The 18,101-nt window shown below is 41.7% G+C and overlaps 1 protein-coding gene across 1 annotated transcript in view; it reads right to left on the minus strand.

The window, feature by feature from the left end:
• LOC130683251 (uncharacterized) overlaps positions 1-13,933 on the minus strand; it is a 37,025-nt gene extending 23,092 nt beyond the window's left edge. The window contains 5 exon segments of the mRNA XM_057499508.1: positions 3,450-3,521; positions 5,852-6,354; positions 6,795-6,877; positions 11,747-12,007; positions 13,819-13,933. Of these exon segments, the coding sequence (XP_057355491.1) occupies positions 3,450-3,521; positions 5,852-6,258 (479 nt within the window). The 5' untranslated portion in view covers positions 6,259-6,354; positions 6,795-6,877; positions 11,747-12,007; positions 13,819-13,933.
• Positions 13,934-18,101: the final 4,168 nt, after the last annotated feature.

Here is an 18,101-nt window from a genome sequence, read left to right on the forward strand (position 1 = left end):
AGACAGTTGGAAAAAACTCTACCTCCCCCCATATCACATAACAAAACTTATGTGTACACTGTTGATGACATGCAAAAAGGTCATAGGAAATGATGGTATATGAAAAAAATCAGGACAAATATGAAACTTGTATACTAATTCTAACTTTAAAAGTTATAAATACTGACAAGGTTTCAATAGGGACAGAAAACAGATGGAGGTGGAAACTCAGCTGTTGGTGGCAGTGTCTTCTCTGATTGGCTGATGCCCTTGTCAGACTGTTTGGTTCAGGAGAGAATATCATGGTAAGACAGGGAGTAACTAAAGAGTCTGTACTTTCAATTAATGGGATTTGTTTCGGTGAAGTTTTTGGATGACATGGTAGTAATTTTTTAAAAATAACCCTAATAAATTCAACCTAAAAGAAAAGCTTAGACTGAGAATGAGTGTCATCAAAAAATTACGCCAAAAAGGAGCTTCACATAGCAACAATCTGGAATAAAACATACTGATCTGGAGAACTCCAAATATTTTTTGACTAAAGCAAAAATACGTAGAGCCATAGGGAATCAGAGGTAAAGGGGGATCTAAAATTTTCTTACACAATGAAAACATCAAAACCAGGTATGAGCTAACATTAGAGAAACATTCATGTTTATCTTCTGATCACACTTCCTTTCACTAAAGCAATCTTCTGAATTTTGCAATATTCATTCTTGACTCTACATTACTGGCAATTATCCTTCTCCCAACCTCTGTAACTTCTAGGAAATTGACAGGGCACAGAGTGGTTTTTTTTTCGGCTTACCTATACATACATGCCAACAGTAGGCCATTCTGGAATTGATTTACTCACCTTCCACTGCTTGCTTTCTCTCCAAAGCACTTATCATTACTTGAAATTACACCTATCTATTATAGTTAATATATTTACTTTTATATTACATATTTGTAAATCCCTTCAGAACTGGGATATTTTGGTCTTTTTGTTCTTGGGCTTGTATCCCTGGTACATAAAACAGTTCCTGGCACATAGTAGATGCTCTGTAAATACTTGTTAAATGAATTCAAAGTGATAGGTATTGATTTTCAGATATACTACCTTTACTTAAAACAAATCATCCCTTTAACATCATGTGCATAAATACAATTTTACAGGAAAAAGAAATGTCTTTCTTTTCATCTGCAATTGTGACTCAATCTTTTGAGACAAGAACCTTCTGAGAATTTCGTAAAAGCTATGAACCCTTTTCCTAGAAAACTTCACTTTCTTGAATATATGCAAAAGCGCACACGCAATTTCCATTTGTTTATCATCCCTTTAGGGCACAGGTCTGTGAACAGAATGGCTTGGATGCAGCGGACGAACCTGAATGGGAAATCATGTCTGTCTCTATTTTCAAAAACCTCTAATTTGGCATTTCCTTCCATCATGAATGTAGGCAGCAAACCACAACAGAGTAGCAGTATAGCTCATCTGACCCCCAGTAGAAATCAGCTATGTTCATATCATTTCTTTGTTGCAGACATCTCAAAATTCCTTTACTCTCATCACTACCTTCACCTTATAATAAATGCCACTACATATAATTACCATTATAATAAATACCACTACATATTGTTATTTAATGTAAGAAAAGCAGATTTATTACTATATTACTACTAATTATTCTTTAAGAGTATTTCAATGTGATTGGTTTTGTTTTCATATGTATTTTAACCTATTATACATTCAAAAACATCTCTTCTTAGGTAGGCTTCTGTCGATCACCAAATAGATTCACGGAAAATAAAAAGTTAAGAAATCCTGACCTGGGGACCACTGACTCCAAGTTAGGAACCTCCGCCTTACCAAGTATAAATCTCAAACTGACTTGGAAATCTTCTGACCTTACTGGACTCATGTTATAGTGTATAAACTCTACAACACATGCGATTTAAAAATCAATGTTTAAATTTCACCTTATTTTTTGAAAACATATAATACATATTTATATGGCTCAAACTTCCAAAGGTATAATGTACACAATCCAAAATGTTTTTCCTACCCCTGCCGCTCAGCCTACCCTCACGCTCGACTCTCTACTCCGCAGGGAGAATTACAGTTATTTATCTCCTGTGTCAAGTTACTTTCATTTTTCCTACAAGTCTGGGAAATAAAATCTCCACGTCATATTCTATCATGGGAAATATAAACTATATATAGTATTTAAGAAATTCATAAATTTAAAGAAACAACTGTCCGGTTCTAGCATTTTTGTCCTTACCAAAAAGATATCCAACTAAGGGGGGTCTATATGAGGGTGGTCATAATCCCTATTTTTAGATTACTATGACTGTCATGTCTTTTAATACTAATTCACAGTTCATTTGACTTGTCCAAGTTGAACGAATGATTAATGATACAATAGTCTTCAAAAATGCCAGTCAATTACTTTAAATATAAATATTTTTTCCAAAATCACTTGTGTCTAAACTGACTTTTCTACAAATCAATAAAAACAATTACAGACAACAAAAATATAGGCAAAGAACAGACAATTCTGAGAATACAAATGTTTGGTAGACATATAAAGATATTTAAATTCCCAAGTAATCAGAAAAATTCAAATTCAGATGGGGCCCCTCTTATTCACCCATCATACACCATCCAAAAAAATACCCAGTGGCAGAGGGTGTAGGAAAACGAAGCTGTCATGGCCTGTTGATTAGAGTATAAATTGCACAGCCGTTTTGAGGGCAATTCAGATTTTCTACCTACACAGTCTTAATCCCAACAATTCCACTTCTAGATATCTCTTTTACAGAGATACTTGCTCATGTTGACAAAGATGCAAGTACAAGGATATTCATTGGAGCGATGCACGTGACAAGAAAACAAGAGAATCTAAGCATCCAGCAACTCAGGAAGTATTAACTGTGATAAATCTATACCATAAAATATTATGCAGGAGTTTAAATAAATGGGGTAGCCTTCTATGTAGTGGGAAGAAATCTAAATCGTGTCAAAAAGTGAAAGCATTCATAGGATGTTACCCTTTATGTAGAAAAGGTAAGAAAATCACACAACAGACCTATTTTGCTATCTGTAAATACTTACGTAGACAAATGCATGGAAAAAGATCTGGAAGGATATATACTAAATTCAGAGTAGTGGTAACCTCAGGGGTGGGGGGTTAGGGCACACGGAAGGTTTTTCACTCTTCCTGTTATTTCATTTTTATATATCGAGAACATGATCATGCGTTCTTTACATACTGGAAAGTAAGTTTAAGTTGACTCTTAAAGAGAACCCACCAAATTTAATTTTTAAAATAAATATAGAATTGCAATCAATAGAGGTAGATTTGAGATACGGAAAGGGAAATACCTTTTCTCAGAACTTTTCTCAGACCTCAAAACTCTTGACCAAGAAACATGTTACAATGCAGCTAGTTTTTCATGTTCATATTTGGAGAGAATATACTCACAGTTTCTCAGCCCAAGTGTATGACTTCCATGTATTTTCTTCAACGTAAGAAATAGAGTTTCCTTGGAAATTTCTGTGAAGAAACACAGTACATATCCTTGAATAGGTAGGAAAAGAATGAACAGAATAAGCAAAAGAATCATGGCAACTTTATCATGGCAACCAGGGGAATATTCAAATGCAGAAAATACCAGCTTTCTAGTGTCCACAGCTATCTGCTTCCCAGTTTGCACAGTTAATAAACATGTAACACGGGGCACAAACAATAGGGCATCTCCTCAGAAATTGAACTTCCTATCTGTCCAACTTCTCGGGCAGATAATGCCAGTTAATTACCTTGAAAGTAAGTATTTTTTCCTAAAATCACCTAGGTATCTCAAATGACTACTTCCAAAGAGAAAATGATAAACAACTAAACAGCAAAAATGGTAAAAATTTATCATCAACAACAAATACAAAGGAACACTGACTTCTTTATAAACGAAACACTTGGTTCAGTGCCCGCTGTTGAGATCTCTCCAGTAGTAAGAAGAAGGGCAATTACAATTTAGAGGGACTAACATGGAAAGATCTCTCAGAGACAGTGCATAGGGAAATGCACAAATCACCGAGCAAGGAATAATCTATTACCTCACTGGGGGGAAATGCAAAGGGAAGAGACTGGAAGGGAGGACACACACCAAAATGGTAACAGGAGTTATCTTATGGGCGGTAGGCAAGGTGGACTGGGATTTCCACATTTTATCCTACATACTTCTGTGACTTTTTTCTTTTTTTAACACGGAGAATGTGTCCATAAATTACCTGTGCTTAAAAGAAGCTGTTTAATGCTTGACGTTCAACCACTAACTCTCTGGATGACTTTGAATCTTTCCCTTTAGCTTCTCTTCCCTCAGCAACAAGTTCCCTATTTTTCAGGGCAGTCAGAAATAGCTCATACCTGTCTGCTCCTCTGCCTAGTGGAAATTTCCACCCAACCAGAAGCCTTCTGTGTGCCTTACGCTCACCGATAAAAGGCACCTACAACTGAACTCGTCTCCCGCAAACGGGCTCTCCTTCCCAGCTGCTGTATTTCCCCCTGTTCTACCACCATCACTCTCCTCATCACCCAGGACAGAAACTTTAGAGTCAAATTTGATTCTCCTCTTTTCCTGCACATCCCACCCTCCAGCTCTAGTCGGTCACTTAGGAAGTCCTACTGACTCTTCCTTTGTCATGCTCTCAGGATTTTCTTTCTACTCCCAGCGCTACCATTCTGATTCAGCCCCTTTTCACTTCACTCCTAGGCTTTGCTAGTACATTTGGTCTCCCTGAATCAAGCTTTCCTCTCTCGATCATGCTACATATGGAATCTAAAACAATCCCCCTGCTTTAATCATTTGTCTCTCTTGCTTGAAAACTTTCAATGGCTCTCCATCCTCATACTGCAACTTTCAAACCCCGATAGCTGAGAGTCAAGGTTTTTCAAAATCTTTCATTGCTTCCTAACCAGTTCTTTACAGCCAGACTGGTCTATGAAATCCTGATCACTCCTGCAGTCATGCCATTGCCTACACTAAACATTTTCCCCCCTATTTAACAAATTATAGCTACTCTTTAAGTCCCAGCTAAAATTGTCACTTATCCAAAGCGGCTTTCCCTGACCTCCATATCCCAGTGATTACAGGGTTTGGCGAATTACAGTACCTAGAGTCTCTATCTCTTTTAGTACTTAATTACCATCTCTCTTTTGATGCATATTCTTTCTTTCTACCTATCACTGTCATGTTCTGGAGACAATGTTTATACATCGGTGGCTCCCACAGTACTTAGCCCTGGGTTGTGCAAAAAATGGGTGCTATAAATAAAAACCAAGGAAAAGGTTTTGGGCACAACTGAGGGACCAAATAATAACAGTTAACACTCATATATACATTAGGCACATATAGAAGAGCTTTACGTGTATTAACCCATCTAAATCTCACAACAATCTTATGGAATGGTAACTACCATAATCCCCACTTTACAGATTAGGAAATTGAGTCACAAAGCTATTAAATGACAGACCTGGGTTCAAACTCAGGCAGTCTAGCTCCAGAATCTTTACTCTTAACCAGTGAAAGGAGGATAGGGACATGTTACTATAAAGAAGATGGACTAAAAATGATAGGAAAATGGTAGAATAGAGGTTAAAGACTTAAATTGCAGAACTAAAAAAAGCAGGTAAGGAAAAAGAATAAGGGCAATTACAAGTAAAAGAATGGAGAACGGAGAAATTAAGAAGGAAAAGGAAGACAAGGAATAATTAACAAAAGATAAAAACAAAATCGGTCAACACAGGGTACGGAAATGAGGGACCAGGAAGACCTTGAGGGACCAGGTCAGGCAGGATGCAGAGAACAAATGAAGAGAGGCGGTTCTTACAAGATCGTGAAGGTGCCATTGTGAGCGTTGGGCTCTGGCAAAGGCACACTCTGGAGCTTCTGCTCTGGGCTGAGACCTACGCATGCCAGCGTCTCATCTGTGCAGCTACAGAGCTCACATATGTTGTTTTTGGTGGTGTTCACCACTGAATTCTGAGTCAGTGATGGAAAACCTGTCTCAGATGGCTCTGGCTGCTGAGGTCCGGAAACGTCCAGGTCCACAGGTGCAGCTGTGACCTGAGTCAGGTTTGGACGCTGACTGGGAACCTGCCCGGGATGTGGAAGTGTCCCCTGAGGGTGCGCTGAAGATGGAGCTAGGGCTTCCTCCTGGACTAGAGGCTCAGCCTCTTCAGGAGTGTAGGAAGGCTCAGCCAGGGCCACCTGCAGGTTTGTGTAGTTCTCATCCATCTCCGGGGGCTATGGAGGCTGAGTCGAAACCTCCTGCTTCAATGGAAGTGGTTCTAGCTCTTCAGGGGACTCTGGATGCTGATCCTGGGAATCCACCTGGGGAGAAAAGATTCAGCCTCCTCAACTTTCTGTCCATGATGAATGGGGACACTTTTCTGGGAGAAAGCTTCAACTTCCACAGGGGCCTCTGGAGGTTGATGTGGGCCACCCAGAAACTCTACAGGTAGCTTCTCCTTAGCACAGACAACATCCCTATTGGGAGCTAAATAATCATCTTGCAATTGTTGTTTTAGATGTTTCTCTGCAAATCAGCCTGGAGTTCCAATAAGAACTTTGGTAAGCCGTCGATACTGAGCTAGATCTTTCTTTGAGTTTGGAAGTGAAACAATAAACTTTGTTGGTTTTGAACTATCACTACCTAGCGGTGGAACAAGTATTTCAAATGACTGGTGTTCAGCCTGATCTACATTTATAGTTTTAGTCTCAGTTTTGAGTCAAGGAGGCAGATCTAGGACCTGATTCTGGTCTCAACTTACCAGTGGAACCACCTCTGGCTGATTTTCATGCTGGTCAGGCTTGTCCCAAAGATTTGGTCCTGGGGGCAGCTCTCCAGCTGGACCTGTGTACCAGAAAGGAACTACAGGATGCATCACTTGTTGACGTGGATGGGGAAATTCAAGAGGGAGATTGGAGGGATCCGAAGACCAGGACTCGGTTGGCCCTGGGTGTATGGGGGTCAGCTGCACAGGATCCAGGGCCCAACCCGGAGGCTGGGCTGCCTGGACAGGCAGCCACAATGGTAGCAACACAAGAAGCCACGGGGCCCAGAAACGCAGCCAGGACATGGCAGCAAAGACTCCAGGGCACAGTGAGCCAGAGGACCAGAGCAGCTGCCTTAAGCCAGAGCAGAACCATTATGACAGCTCTCTGATGCTCACATATCCTTGGCAACTGCGTGCCCCTCCCCTGCCTAGTCCCACCTTTCATTTATGACACGTTAGGCTCAGGCTGAGATCAGCTCCACGCCACCTGAGCGAGTCCTTTCTCAGAATCATGGAGTCCAAGCGTCCCCTCCCCAAGCAAAGGCTACAGACACCTCCCTCCAGGTCCCCCTTCCCACTGACAGAGACAGGATTTGGGCTGCACATCTGGGTGGCCCTGGCTACTGGCAGCCCAGGGATAGTGACTGTTGGTTAAGAGAAGGGTAAGGGTGGAGGTGGTGCAGTTTCCCAAGGAAGCCACTGGGTCTGGCATCATAACTGATACCAAGTAATTGTGTTGTAATCTTTCCAATACCATCTGTAATATCTGAGTGGCTCTGTGAAACTGTCACAGGATAGAAGCAAGCAGATCATAGTCTTCAAATTAAAGAATGTCCAACAGGTAATCATTGCAGTCACAGGGAATAGAGCCAGTATTGAAGGGGTGTTCAACAGGGTACAGAAGTGGAGTCACATCTGAGGAGAGTCATCGAATTTAATCAAGGTTAAATCAAGGAGGAAAGGAATATGGGTAAGAATAGGCAGTAAGGTCAGTAGCAAATAGCCAAATCAAGAACAATCAGAGAAGGTTTATGGAATCATACAATTATAAAGTGAAAGGTTTGCAAAATCTAAGCCTCACTCATTTATTTAAAGGAATCGAAATGGTCCTTGATAAAGAAATTGGTGGTCGAATTTAGGTGCATAATGAAATGTAATTCTGGAGCTCTGGGAAAGTGAAATTGGACGGCACAATATGGAGTAAGATTTCTACAATGTATTGGAGAACTTTTTAACTGTTTTCTGCAAACTGAAGGCAGTTCTGAATACACACTTTGAGAGTGATGACTATGACTATGAAGCTTCCTGTATGTTACAACTGATGAAAGAGTTTGTCAAGCTCACACATTCTAAATCCACATGATAGTAAACATAAGACATCTCTTGTGAAGATTTCTTAAGGGGTAGCATGAAATGGCATGGGGTGTATCATCAGTATATTTGGGTTTGACTTCTAGTTTCCAGTTATTGTCATGAACCTTAACTAAGTTACTTAACCATCCCGAGTTCAAGTTTCTTCATCTACAAAAAAAAGGGTGGAAGGAGAAGCGAAGGATCAGTGTAGCAATGGAGCTGAAAGCATTCTGCAAACCAGAGTGCTGTGCAAATGCTAGCCTATGAATTATTGAACTCAGCACTTCATCCCAGTGGAGCTAGGAATTGGACCCACCAACACTCGAGCTTTCTCAAAAAGCTGCTTCTGATCACATGCCTTTTGGGCTCGTGGGCAGCCCTTGCTGAGTGAAACTTTATGATGGCATAGAAACCAGGACAGGCCACGGCAGCATTTGGGAAGGCTTGGACTGAATACGGAAGGCCAAACTGGGAGAATACTATGAACAGAGAATGCTATGCGGTGGTCCCATGCCAAGTACAGCACATGAAATTCCCCGTCCTGGAAACAGAATTCCCATCCCCTCATATTCCCCAGGTAATTGTGGAGAGCGTGCAACTCAAAACACTTATTTCATGAACAATTGTGTTTTCCTCTGAAATCCTAGGACTTGAGAAGCACTAGAAGGCAACACGTGCTGTTGAGAGCTTCCTCTCAAAAATCTGCCAGGGCCAGTGAATTGCTGAGGTTCGCTCAAGAAAAAGATTCCTCTCAGCGGACACTACAAGGCGGGTGAGGGCTAAGGCGGGACTCCTGGTGTCCTGGTCACCAGAGGGGCGGCTTTCCCCATCTCCCCCGTCTATCCTGGCCCAGCTCACAGGCAAGACCTGAGTCGCGGTTCCAGAGCTCAGCTCACACACACGTAAGGTTTTGTTATTTCCAGTGACAACCGCAAAAGGTACCGACACCATCCTTCAGTCACTGCGCATGCGCGGCCAAGGCTTAGGCAGTACTGCGCCAGTGTAACGTGCGCCTGTGCTTCGTAAAAAGTGGATCGAGGAGGAGCTGGCGCGGCAGGGCCGGTCTACAAGGCAGCCCCGTGAGCCGCAGGGCCCAGGGGCGCGCCCAGCGCCCCTGGGTAAGACAGCCATCGGGCGTCCCGGGGAGGTGGGGGTGGGGGTGGACTGTGCCAGTCAGCTCGCGGCCACCGCTGTCCGGCGCGGGGTTGTCCCCAGCGGCCTGGGGTTGTCCCCAGCGGCCTGGCCACGGCCAGCGGGAGTTGCGGCTGTAGCTGCAGCCATGGCCACCTTAAGGGGTATGGCATGCGCGCCAGGCAGAGCAGCGCTGGGAGGAGCGCCTGGCCAACCTCAGCCATGCTGCAAACGGAGTCGCTACGAGCTGCGCGGCTTCCCCCGCCAGTGTGCAGGAGCGCCCGCCAGGGAAGTGCGAGGTTGGATTGCTTGGCTGGCAGGAAGCACTACGTGTTTTACGTCTTGCTGATCCTGCGCGTGACTTTCCTCCGCGTCTGCTGCGCCTCAGCCAGGTATGCCTCTATCGGGGTAGAGCTACTTTGCCTCGCTTTACTGCTTTGTGGCATTCAGCATCATTGGCTTTGGGGATCTCTGTCAGCAGCCAGAATGCCCAGTATGAAAGCCAAGACCTCTACTGCCTCGCCAAATTTGTCTTCATCCTCATTGGCGTCTGCTGCACCGACTCCTTCTTCAGTGTCCTCTCTGTCCTCATCAAACACTCTGTGAACTGATTCCTGAGGAAAATGGATTGTGCGTTCCACCAGCAATGCCGAAGACGACCCTGGTGGTCACGGACGAACATGGTGATGCTGGACAACATCAGAACCAGCGCAACATCTCCACAGAAACAGATGGAGTGACGGAGAGTGACACGGGCTGGCAGCGTCCCTTGAGGGGAGGATCTCCGTGAAGGGCTTTTTGGCAGCAACAAGGTGTCAGTAGCCATCCTCCAGACGCAGCTGTCTGAAACAGTCAACAGTTGCCCCCACCAGGCCAGCACGCTGTCCAGGTGTTGGGGCAGCATTGTGTATTTTCCTCGGTTCTTGTCCCCACCACAACAAAGAATTGAAGGGCAGAGTCACAGTAGTGAAGCGGGGTAAAAGTTTTATTTGAAGTTACTTAAAGAGAGAAAATGTGCAGGAGACCTTAGGGAGGAGACGCACCCTGAAAGGCTGGTGAAAGTTTAAGGTTACAGACATAGAAACTACAGGCGACCGCAGAGGGAGGTCTGCTGAAAAAGTTACAGTTATGCACTTAGAAAGTGCGGGCGACCCCAGAGAGAGGAGCGCTGTTGAAAGTCCGGGGAAAGGAAATCCCAGGGCAAAATACCTCTAAAAACCAAAATCAGTCAAAGGGAGAGATAAAGTTTAAAACCCGTTTATTGCTTACAAACTGCAGTCCAGGACCATCTTTCTCTGCTCCGAAAGAAGCCAACAAGCCAGCCAGCACCCTCTCCTTAACCTCTCAGGTTCAGACACACCCTCGGTTACCCAGGTAATTATCAATTGATACCCTCCACTCCTGAGGACATGCAAATGCCCTAAAGCCATATTTCCACCGCTCATCGCCTATTGATACGCAGATGTACTAAAGCCAGGAGAAAGATTCTGGAAATATTACAATTTTACCCACAAGCACCCTGAAAGGTTGGGGGTTCCCCCTTTTAAGGATTTTTCAGGAATGTGACCACAGGCTGGGGGTCTTGTTAAGTGGTTCCTGAATATTTAAAATTAACTTAAGGAATTTACTACTCTTGATTTCTCCCTGAGTTGCCGGAGTCTTGGTCTGGGAGCATATCAAACAAGGCTCCTGCCCAGCCCCTAAGGTGGGCTGAGCCACTATCTGTTCGCTAAAGAGTTAAAAATATTACTTCTTAACTTCCTGGGTTTTAAAATGCAACCTTATCTTTTAAGATGTAAACCTTCCTGCCCTCTACTATGTTGTTTATGGCTGGGCCTGCATGCTAAATTAGTTGCCCAGGTTGCAAGCAATACCTGATTAGGGCCTGTGGGTAAAATTGTAATATTTCTAGAATATCTCATCTGGCTTTAGTACAGCTACATATCAACAGACGCTCAAGGGTGGGTTTCCCTATGCATGGCACTATGGACAACTCTGCTCTGAAGGAAGCCCCGAGCCAGACACATACTCAGAATCCCCTTGTCCCCCTTTCTTGAAGGGACTGGGAGAGGCTGTGAGTTCAGCCATTCAGAGTTCCAGGGAAAAATTAGGATCTCTAAGATTTTTATTTCCAAATGAGGAACAGATGAGCAGGAAATCAAGCCTTACCTAAACCTTTCCTCCTTTAGGCAGTTAAACCGCTAGAGCAAGACTAGTAAAGAAACAATGCAATGTATAGGCCACTTTTGTGAGTCACTTTTAAGACTGTAAAGATAAGGAGAAAGGCCTGAGGCTTCAGTTCCACATCCCTGGAAGATGGCTGTTTGCTGGAGCTGAGCTGAGATTTCTAAAGCTGGGCTTGAAGAGGCTGAAAACAGCTCCTGAATGAGCCCAGCCCCAGCAGAGCTGAGCCGGATGTGTCTCCTTGGCCTCCAGACCCCCAGGACACTCCTTGCTCTTACCTGTCCCCACTGGTTTCTGCCAGCCTGTTGTTCATGATGGCCAACGCTTCCTAGTTGTCCAGAACAGCTCCACTGTGACTCACTGTGCAGGCTAGCCTCCCAGCAGCACTCAACATTTTAAAATTAGTGTTCATGTCTCCTTCCCAGCGGGCAGCTTCTTCAGTGGAAGAAAGTAATTTCATCTCCTTATTTATTCATTCATTCACTCAGTCAACAGACTATCAATCTCCTCCTGTTGTATGCCAAGAACTGTGCTTGATTCTGGAAATGAGAAAAGACACAGTTCCTTCAAACACTTAAAGATCTTATAAACTAGCGATATAAGAAGATGCACAAACAAATCAAAGCTTCCACACACCTTGAGAATTCACTGTCCCTGTGTTAGGCAGGAAAACAGATATGAGCAGGGTGGGAAGAGAATAAGGCCAGGAGAGCCCACTAAAAAGAACCAGAGTTAACCAGTTAAAGCTCAAACAGCCAGGAGTAACTTGGCCTGGAATGTTTGAATATTCCCCAGATAAAGGAGGGTACCTCAGCATAGCCCATGTCTTATTGTGTTAATGACACAGGCCCAGCTTAATTTTTAACTTCACATACATGCTGTTTTTTCTCCTTCGGCCCTAATCAAGTAATTTGCAAACTGGGAAACTTATTTAGCATGCAGCCCATCTGTAAACAACAGTAAAAGGCAGGAAGTTAAGAAGTAAGATTCTTAACTTACTCTTTAGGAACACAAAAACTCAGCCCACCTTGCGGGCAGGGCAGGCGGTCTTGTCTGATATGCTCCCAGACCAAGACCCTGGTTATCACAGGGAGAAATCAGAGCAGTAGATTTCTTTAGTTAATTTTAAATATTCAGGGACCACTTAACAACTCTGCACCCCTGCCCGTGGTCACATTCCTGAAAAATACTTAGAAGGGGAAACCCCAACCCTTCAGGGGGGTCCTCTCTTTGAGGTCGCCTGCACTTTCTGAGTGCGTAACTTTTTCCCCAGCCTTTCAGTGCACTCCTCTCCTCTCCGAGGTCACCTGCTGCATTTTTTCTCTCTTTAAGTAACTTGAAATAGAACTTCTACTCTGCTTCACAACTGTGTCTCTGTCCTTCAATTCCTTATTGCGGTGGGGACAAGGACCGAGGAAAATACACAATGCTCCCCCAACACTAGCAATTAGTCTTTTCCTTTTGAACTTTAGACATTTAAATTTCCTGACACTGTGTGAGAAAAGTCCACCAGAGATGCAATCTTTTTACTTAAGACTGTTTTCTTGAGTTTTAATATGCAGCAAATCAAAGTATGACTCATTAAGCCATTAACAGTCTAGCATGAAATCCTTAAAAAAAATTCCCTGATTTTCCTATGTGACTCTGTTGAAGTGTGTGTGTGTGTTTTACATGTGGGGGTGGGATAATGTGGGAAGCTGGGAGGCAGGGTGAGAAGGAGAGAGATTTGAAAAAATAAAGAGTAGGTACAAGTAGGGCTCCAACACTGGGGTTCTGGGTGTCCTAATAGCTACTCTGCAGAGGACACACAAAAGGGAAAATAAATTCTCAAGATCTTTATTTTAATCCTAGAATGTTAACAAAAGAAAAACAATTTCATAAAATCTATTCCATCTTATCATACAACTATGCCCTTCCTTCAATTTTGATACTAAAAATTGTTTTATGAAGAGATGCTGATAGAGAATAGCTGTTTTAATACTTGGACATTAAACTACAAAGTTGAGATTCTTATCATGGTCTTAATATTTTTGACATTTTACTGGTCTGTGAAATCCAAAAGTCTGGGAATGTGAATAGTCAAATCTCTCATTTTATAGGAGCTCCCCATGGGGAGTCATGTTCTCATGGCGCAAGGACCTATGTAGATGAATAAGGGAAAGGGGTTACTCCATCCCCTAGCACTCTGAACATAGTGGATAGAATAGGGTCTAGGTCACTGCTTACTTCTTTGACTAATTTCCTCCAAAAAACCAGTTTTCCCTTCTGCCTTGGTATTCTAACATGGATAGTTTCAGAGTTTGTCCTATTTTAAATTTATTTTCACTGCCTGCTTTGGACATTTTCTTACCTAAGCTGTTAGGATTTCATACATTCAGGAGGAAATGATACAGTGATGACATGCTTCAGTCCTCAATTCTTCTCTGTCTCAGTAAATTGAAAGGAAAAATGGTCCATCTGTCTGGACCTGTATAGAAAAATTTGGAGAAAAATAAAACAGGAAAGAAATGTTCCATTATTTTGTGAAATAATCTACCTTTAATCTGTCCCACAGCTCAGCGGCAAAAGGCTTATGCAAAAATAAACTTGAGTTTTCCTCCTCAAATAATATGTTTTTTCAATGATTTAGATAAATATTTCTTAAACTTTGACTCAAGGTAGATTCTGAAGCTAATCAAAACAGTCGCTACATTTCACTTCCATAAAGATAAGCCTCTGAGCATCAAAAGGGCAATGGACTAGGCGTCAGCACACCTTTCATCAGTAAAATGAGGGAACTGAGCCAAAATGTAAATAATCTCTAGTGCAAAATATTCACTGTGAATCAAAAACCATTTGTATTGCGGTCTGTGGAAAAGCCAGTTGCTGTAGAGTCCCCCAGGTCTGAGATGTTGAGTCAGTTCTCACACATTTTCCCGACACAATCTTGATGAAGCAAATACTGCACTAAAGACAGGAGGAGGAAGAAGGAGAACACAGAGTGGCCCCATATTTTTATTTCACTAGCAATAAACACACTGATACAAGGGCTTCATAGTTGAGAGTAAACACTGAGGTGATGGGTACAAGGCCATGGATGAGCTACGAGGAAGGAGTGGTTAGAGAACTAAGATAATTTCAGAGGAAGTATAACCAACGTGGCTGAAGTGTTTTGGCTGCATATTGCCTGAGAGTCATTCTTCATTCTCCATAACATTCAGGCCCACGTGAAAGTGGGCAGGGGAATATGGGGAAGTGAAGGACCTTGCTTGCACAGAGCCCACCAGTGATCTCAGAGGTTTTAATACCACCAATTTATTTTCAAAGCAGATATTCAAATCCTCAAAGTTTGAGGTACTGTACTTAACCAGACATGTGACAGTCACATTCACTGTCTTCATAACATTATCTTACTGAATATTAACTAGTGTTGCAAATGAAACAAGTTAATGGTACTAAACATACCTAGAGAACAGACTAGAAAAGGAATAGTGGACTTCCCAGAGCAGAACAAACAGCAGGGCTCCCAGCCTCACCACTGACTCCCTCTCAACTTTGTCCTGGAAGAGTCTGGGTCTTCACTCTCCTTTCTTCCATCTACTGACATTTTTGGTCTTCTGGCGACCAGTGCACTAAATAGTATAGCATGGTTCTTTTTTTAAAAATTGAGATACAACCCACATAACATAAAATGCATCATTATAAAGCATACAATTCCAGTGTTTTTTTAGTATATCCACAAGGTTGTACAGTAACCACCACTATCCAATTCCAGGACATTTTCATCACCCCTAAAAAGAAATCCCATGTCCATTAGCTGTTACTCCCCTTTTTCCCCTCCTGCTAGGACCTGGCAACTATTAATTTACTTTCTGTCTGTATGGATTTGCCTGTTCTGGACATTTCATATAAAGGAAACATACACACCCATATATCAATGGAACAGATTAGAAAGCCCAGATATAAACCCACACATATATGGTCAATTAATATACCGTAAAGGAGCCATGAATATACAATGGGGAAGATACAGCCTCTTCAATAACTGGTGTTGGGAGAACTGGAAAGCTACATGTAACAGAATGAAATTGGATCATTAACTCCATAAATAAAAGTAAACTCAAAATTGGATTAAAAACCTAAATATATAACATGAAACCATAATAAAACTCTTAGAAGAAAACAGCCAAAAATCTCTTGAGCATTTATATTCCTGGAGGCCGTTGGTGCCATGTATTGTGACTAAATGGAAATGTTGTCATAATGTGGAAGAGATAAGCTTTTCTTAATTTTTTTTATTAAAGTATCATTGATGAACAATCTTATGCTGGTTTCAAATACACAATGCCATGGTTCAACATTTACCCATATTATCAAGTCATCACCCTGTGGATTTTTTCCTGGTCACATCTCCTCAGGCAAGGGAAACAAAAAATGAACAAGTGGGATTACATCAAACTAAAAAGCTTCTGTAGGCAAAGGTCACCATCAGCAGAACAAAAAAGCAACCTACAATATGGGAGAATATATTCATAAACTATCTATCCAATAAGGGGTTAACAGCCACAATATATCAACTCATATGAATCAATACCAAAAAAACCCAAATAACCTGATTAAACAATGGGCGGAGGACCTGAACAGACATTTCTCCAAAGAAGAAATAAGGATGGCCAACTGGCACATGAAAATTTGCTCCACATCAACATCCATCAGGGAAATACAAATCAAAACCACACTGCGATATCACATCCCACCACTAACCAATGGCCATGATCCAAAAGACAAGAAATACCAAGTGTTGGCATATTGGCAAGGATGTAGATAAATGAGAACCCTATTATACTGTTGCTGGGAATGTAAATTGGTACGGCCACTATGTAAAGTGGTATGGAGGTTTCTCAAAAAACTAAAAATAGAAATATCATTTGACCCAGTGATTCCACTTCTAAGAATTTATCCAAAGAAAACAAAATCCCTGATTCAAAAAGATATAAGCACTCCTACGTTTATCACTACATTACTTACAATAGCTAAGATAATGAAAGCAACCAAAGTGTCCATCAGTAGATGAGTGGATAAAGACAGGGTGGTACATATATACAATGGAATATTATTCAGTCATAGAAAAGAAGCAGCACTACCATTTGCAACAAACATGGCTCTATGATCAGTGAAATAAGCCAGCTGGAGAAAGACAAATACCATATGATTTCACTTATCTGTGGAGTATAAAAACGAAGTAAAACAGAAGGAACAAAATAGTAGAGTAAATTCATAGACACTGAGAAGGGACTAGTGGTTACCAAGGGGGAGGGTGAAGGGGATAAAGCAGCACAATAATTCACAATCACAATATAAGTTAGTCACGGGGACAGTAGTACAGAATGGAGAATACACTCAATGATTCTCTGACATCTTACTGTGTTGATAGACAATAACCACACAAAAGGGGGTGAGGATTTAATAATATGGGCAACTGTTGAACTAGTGTGTTGTATATCTGAAACCAAGGTAAAATTGTATATCAATGATACTTTAATTAAAAAAAGGGAAGTGGTAGATATACACAATGAAATATTCATTCATAAAAAAAGAAGAAGAAACACTATCATTTGCAACAATATGGATAGAAATAGAGGGTATTATGCTCAGTGAAATAAGCCAGGTGTAAAAACACAATATCAACTTTTATACTCCACTTACTTGTGGAGTATAAAAACAAAGCAAAACAGAAGGAACAAAATAGCAGTGGACACAGACACCAAAAAGGGACTAGTAGTTACCAAGGGGAAGTGGATGGGGTGGATGGGTGGAAGGGAGGGGATTAAGGGGCACAATAATTTGCAATCACAATATAGGCTGGTCACAGGGACGACAGTATAGCATGGAGAATACAGTTAATGATTCTGTAACATCTTACTACATATAATAGTGACTGCACTGGAGGGGAGGGGGTGATGGCTTGATAATATGGGTAAATGTTGAACCACGGCATTGTGGATTTGAAACCAACATAAGATTGTTCATCAAGGATACTTTAATAAAAAAATTGAGAAAAGCTTATCTCTTCCACATTATGACAACATTTCCATTTAGTCACAATATATGGCACCAGTGGCCTCCAGGAATATAAATGCTTTGATAACAATTTTCAGTAACTCCAGGGAGAGAAAAATCTTTTTGACTTTGGATATAATCTTATACAACTATTTACAGGTTTATCAGAGGTCAATAAGACAATGACAGTGTGGGAGTAAAAACCACAAAATGACTCTTACGCTACCAGAGTCTCTCTGAAAACTGTCTACATTAAGTATATCAAGATCCAATAAACAGATCTATATCAGGATCCAATAAACAGACTTTCACATTTCTGAAACAGAGTGACTGAACTGTATTAACTATCTGAAGCGACTGAGCAGAACCAAGAGTGGAAACCAGGATTAACTCCTTGCTGTAACAACTCTTACTAAATGATACATCACTGGTAACTAACAAAACAGCACTGAGTTGAATAAAAACAAGGAAGGACAACTAAGAACTTGGCTTTCATAGAAGCTTGACACAGCATGTGTTTCCTTCTTTTCCCAGGAAGTACCGGACATAAGCACAAATTATTTTAGGATCTTTGAGAAATCATATGGTCCAACT

Source organism: Manis pentadactyla, chromosome 4 (genome assembly GCF_030020395.1).
Source record: "Manis pentadactyla isolate mManPen7 chromosome 4, mManPen7.hap1, whole genome shotgun sequence".
Lineage (NCBI taxonomy): Eukaryota > Metazoa > Chordata > Mammalia > Pholidota > Manidae > Manis > Manis pentadactyla.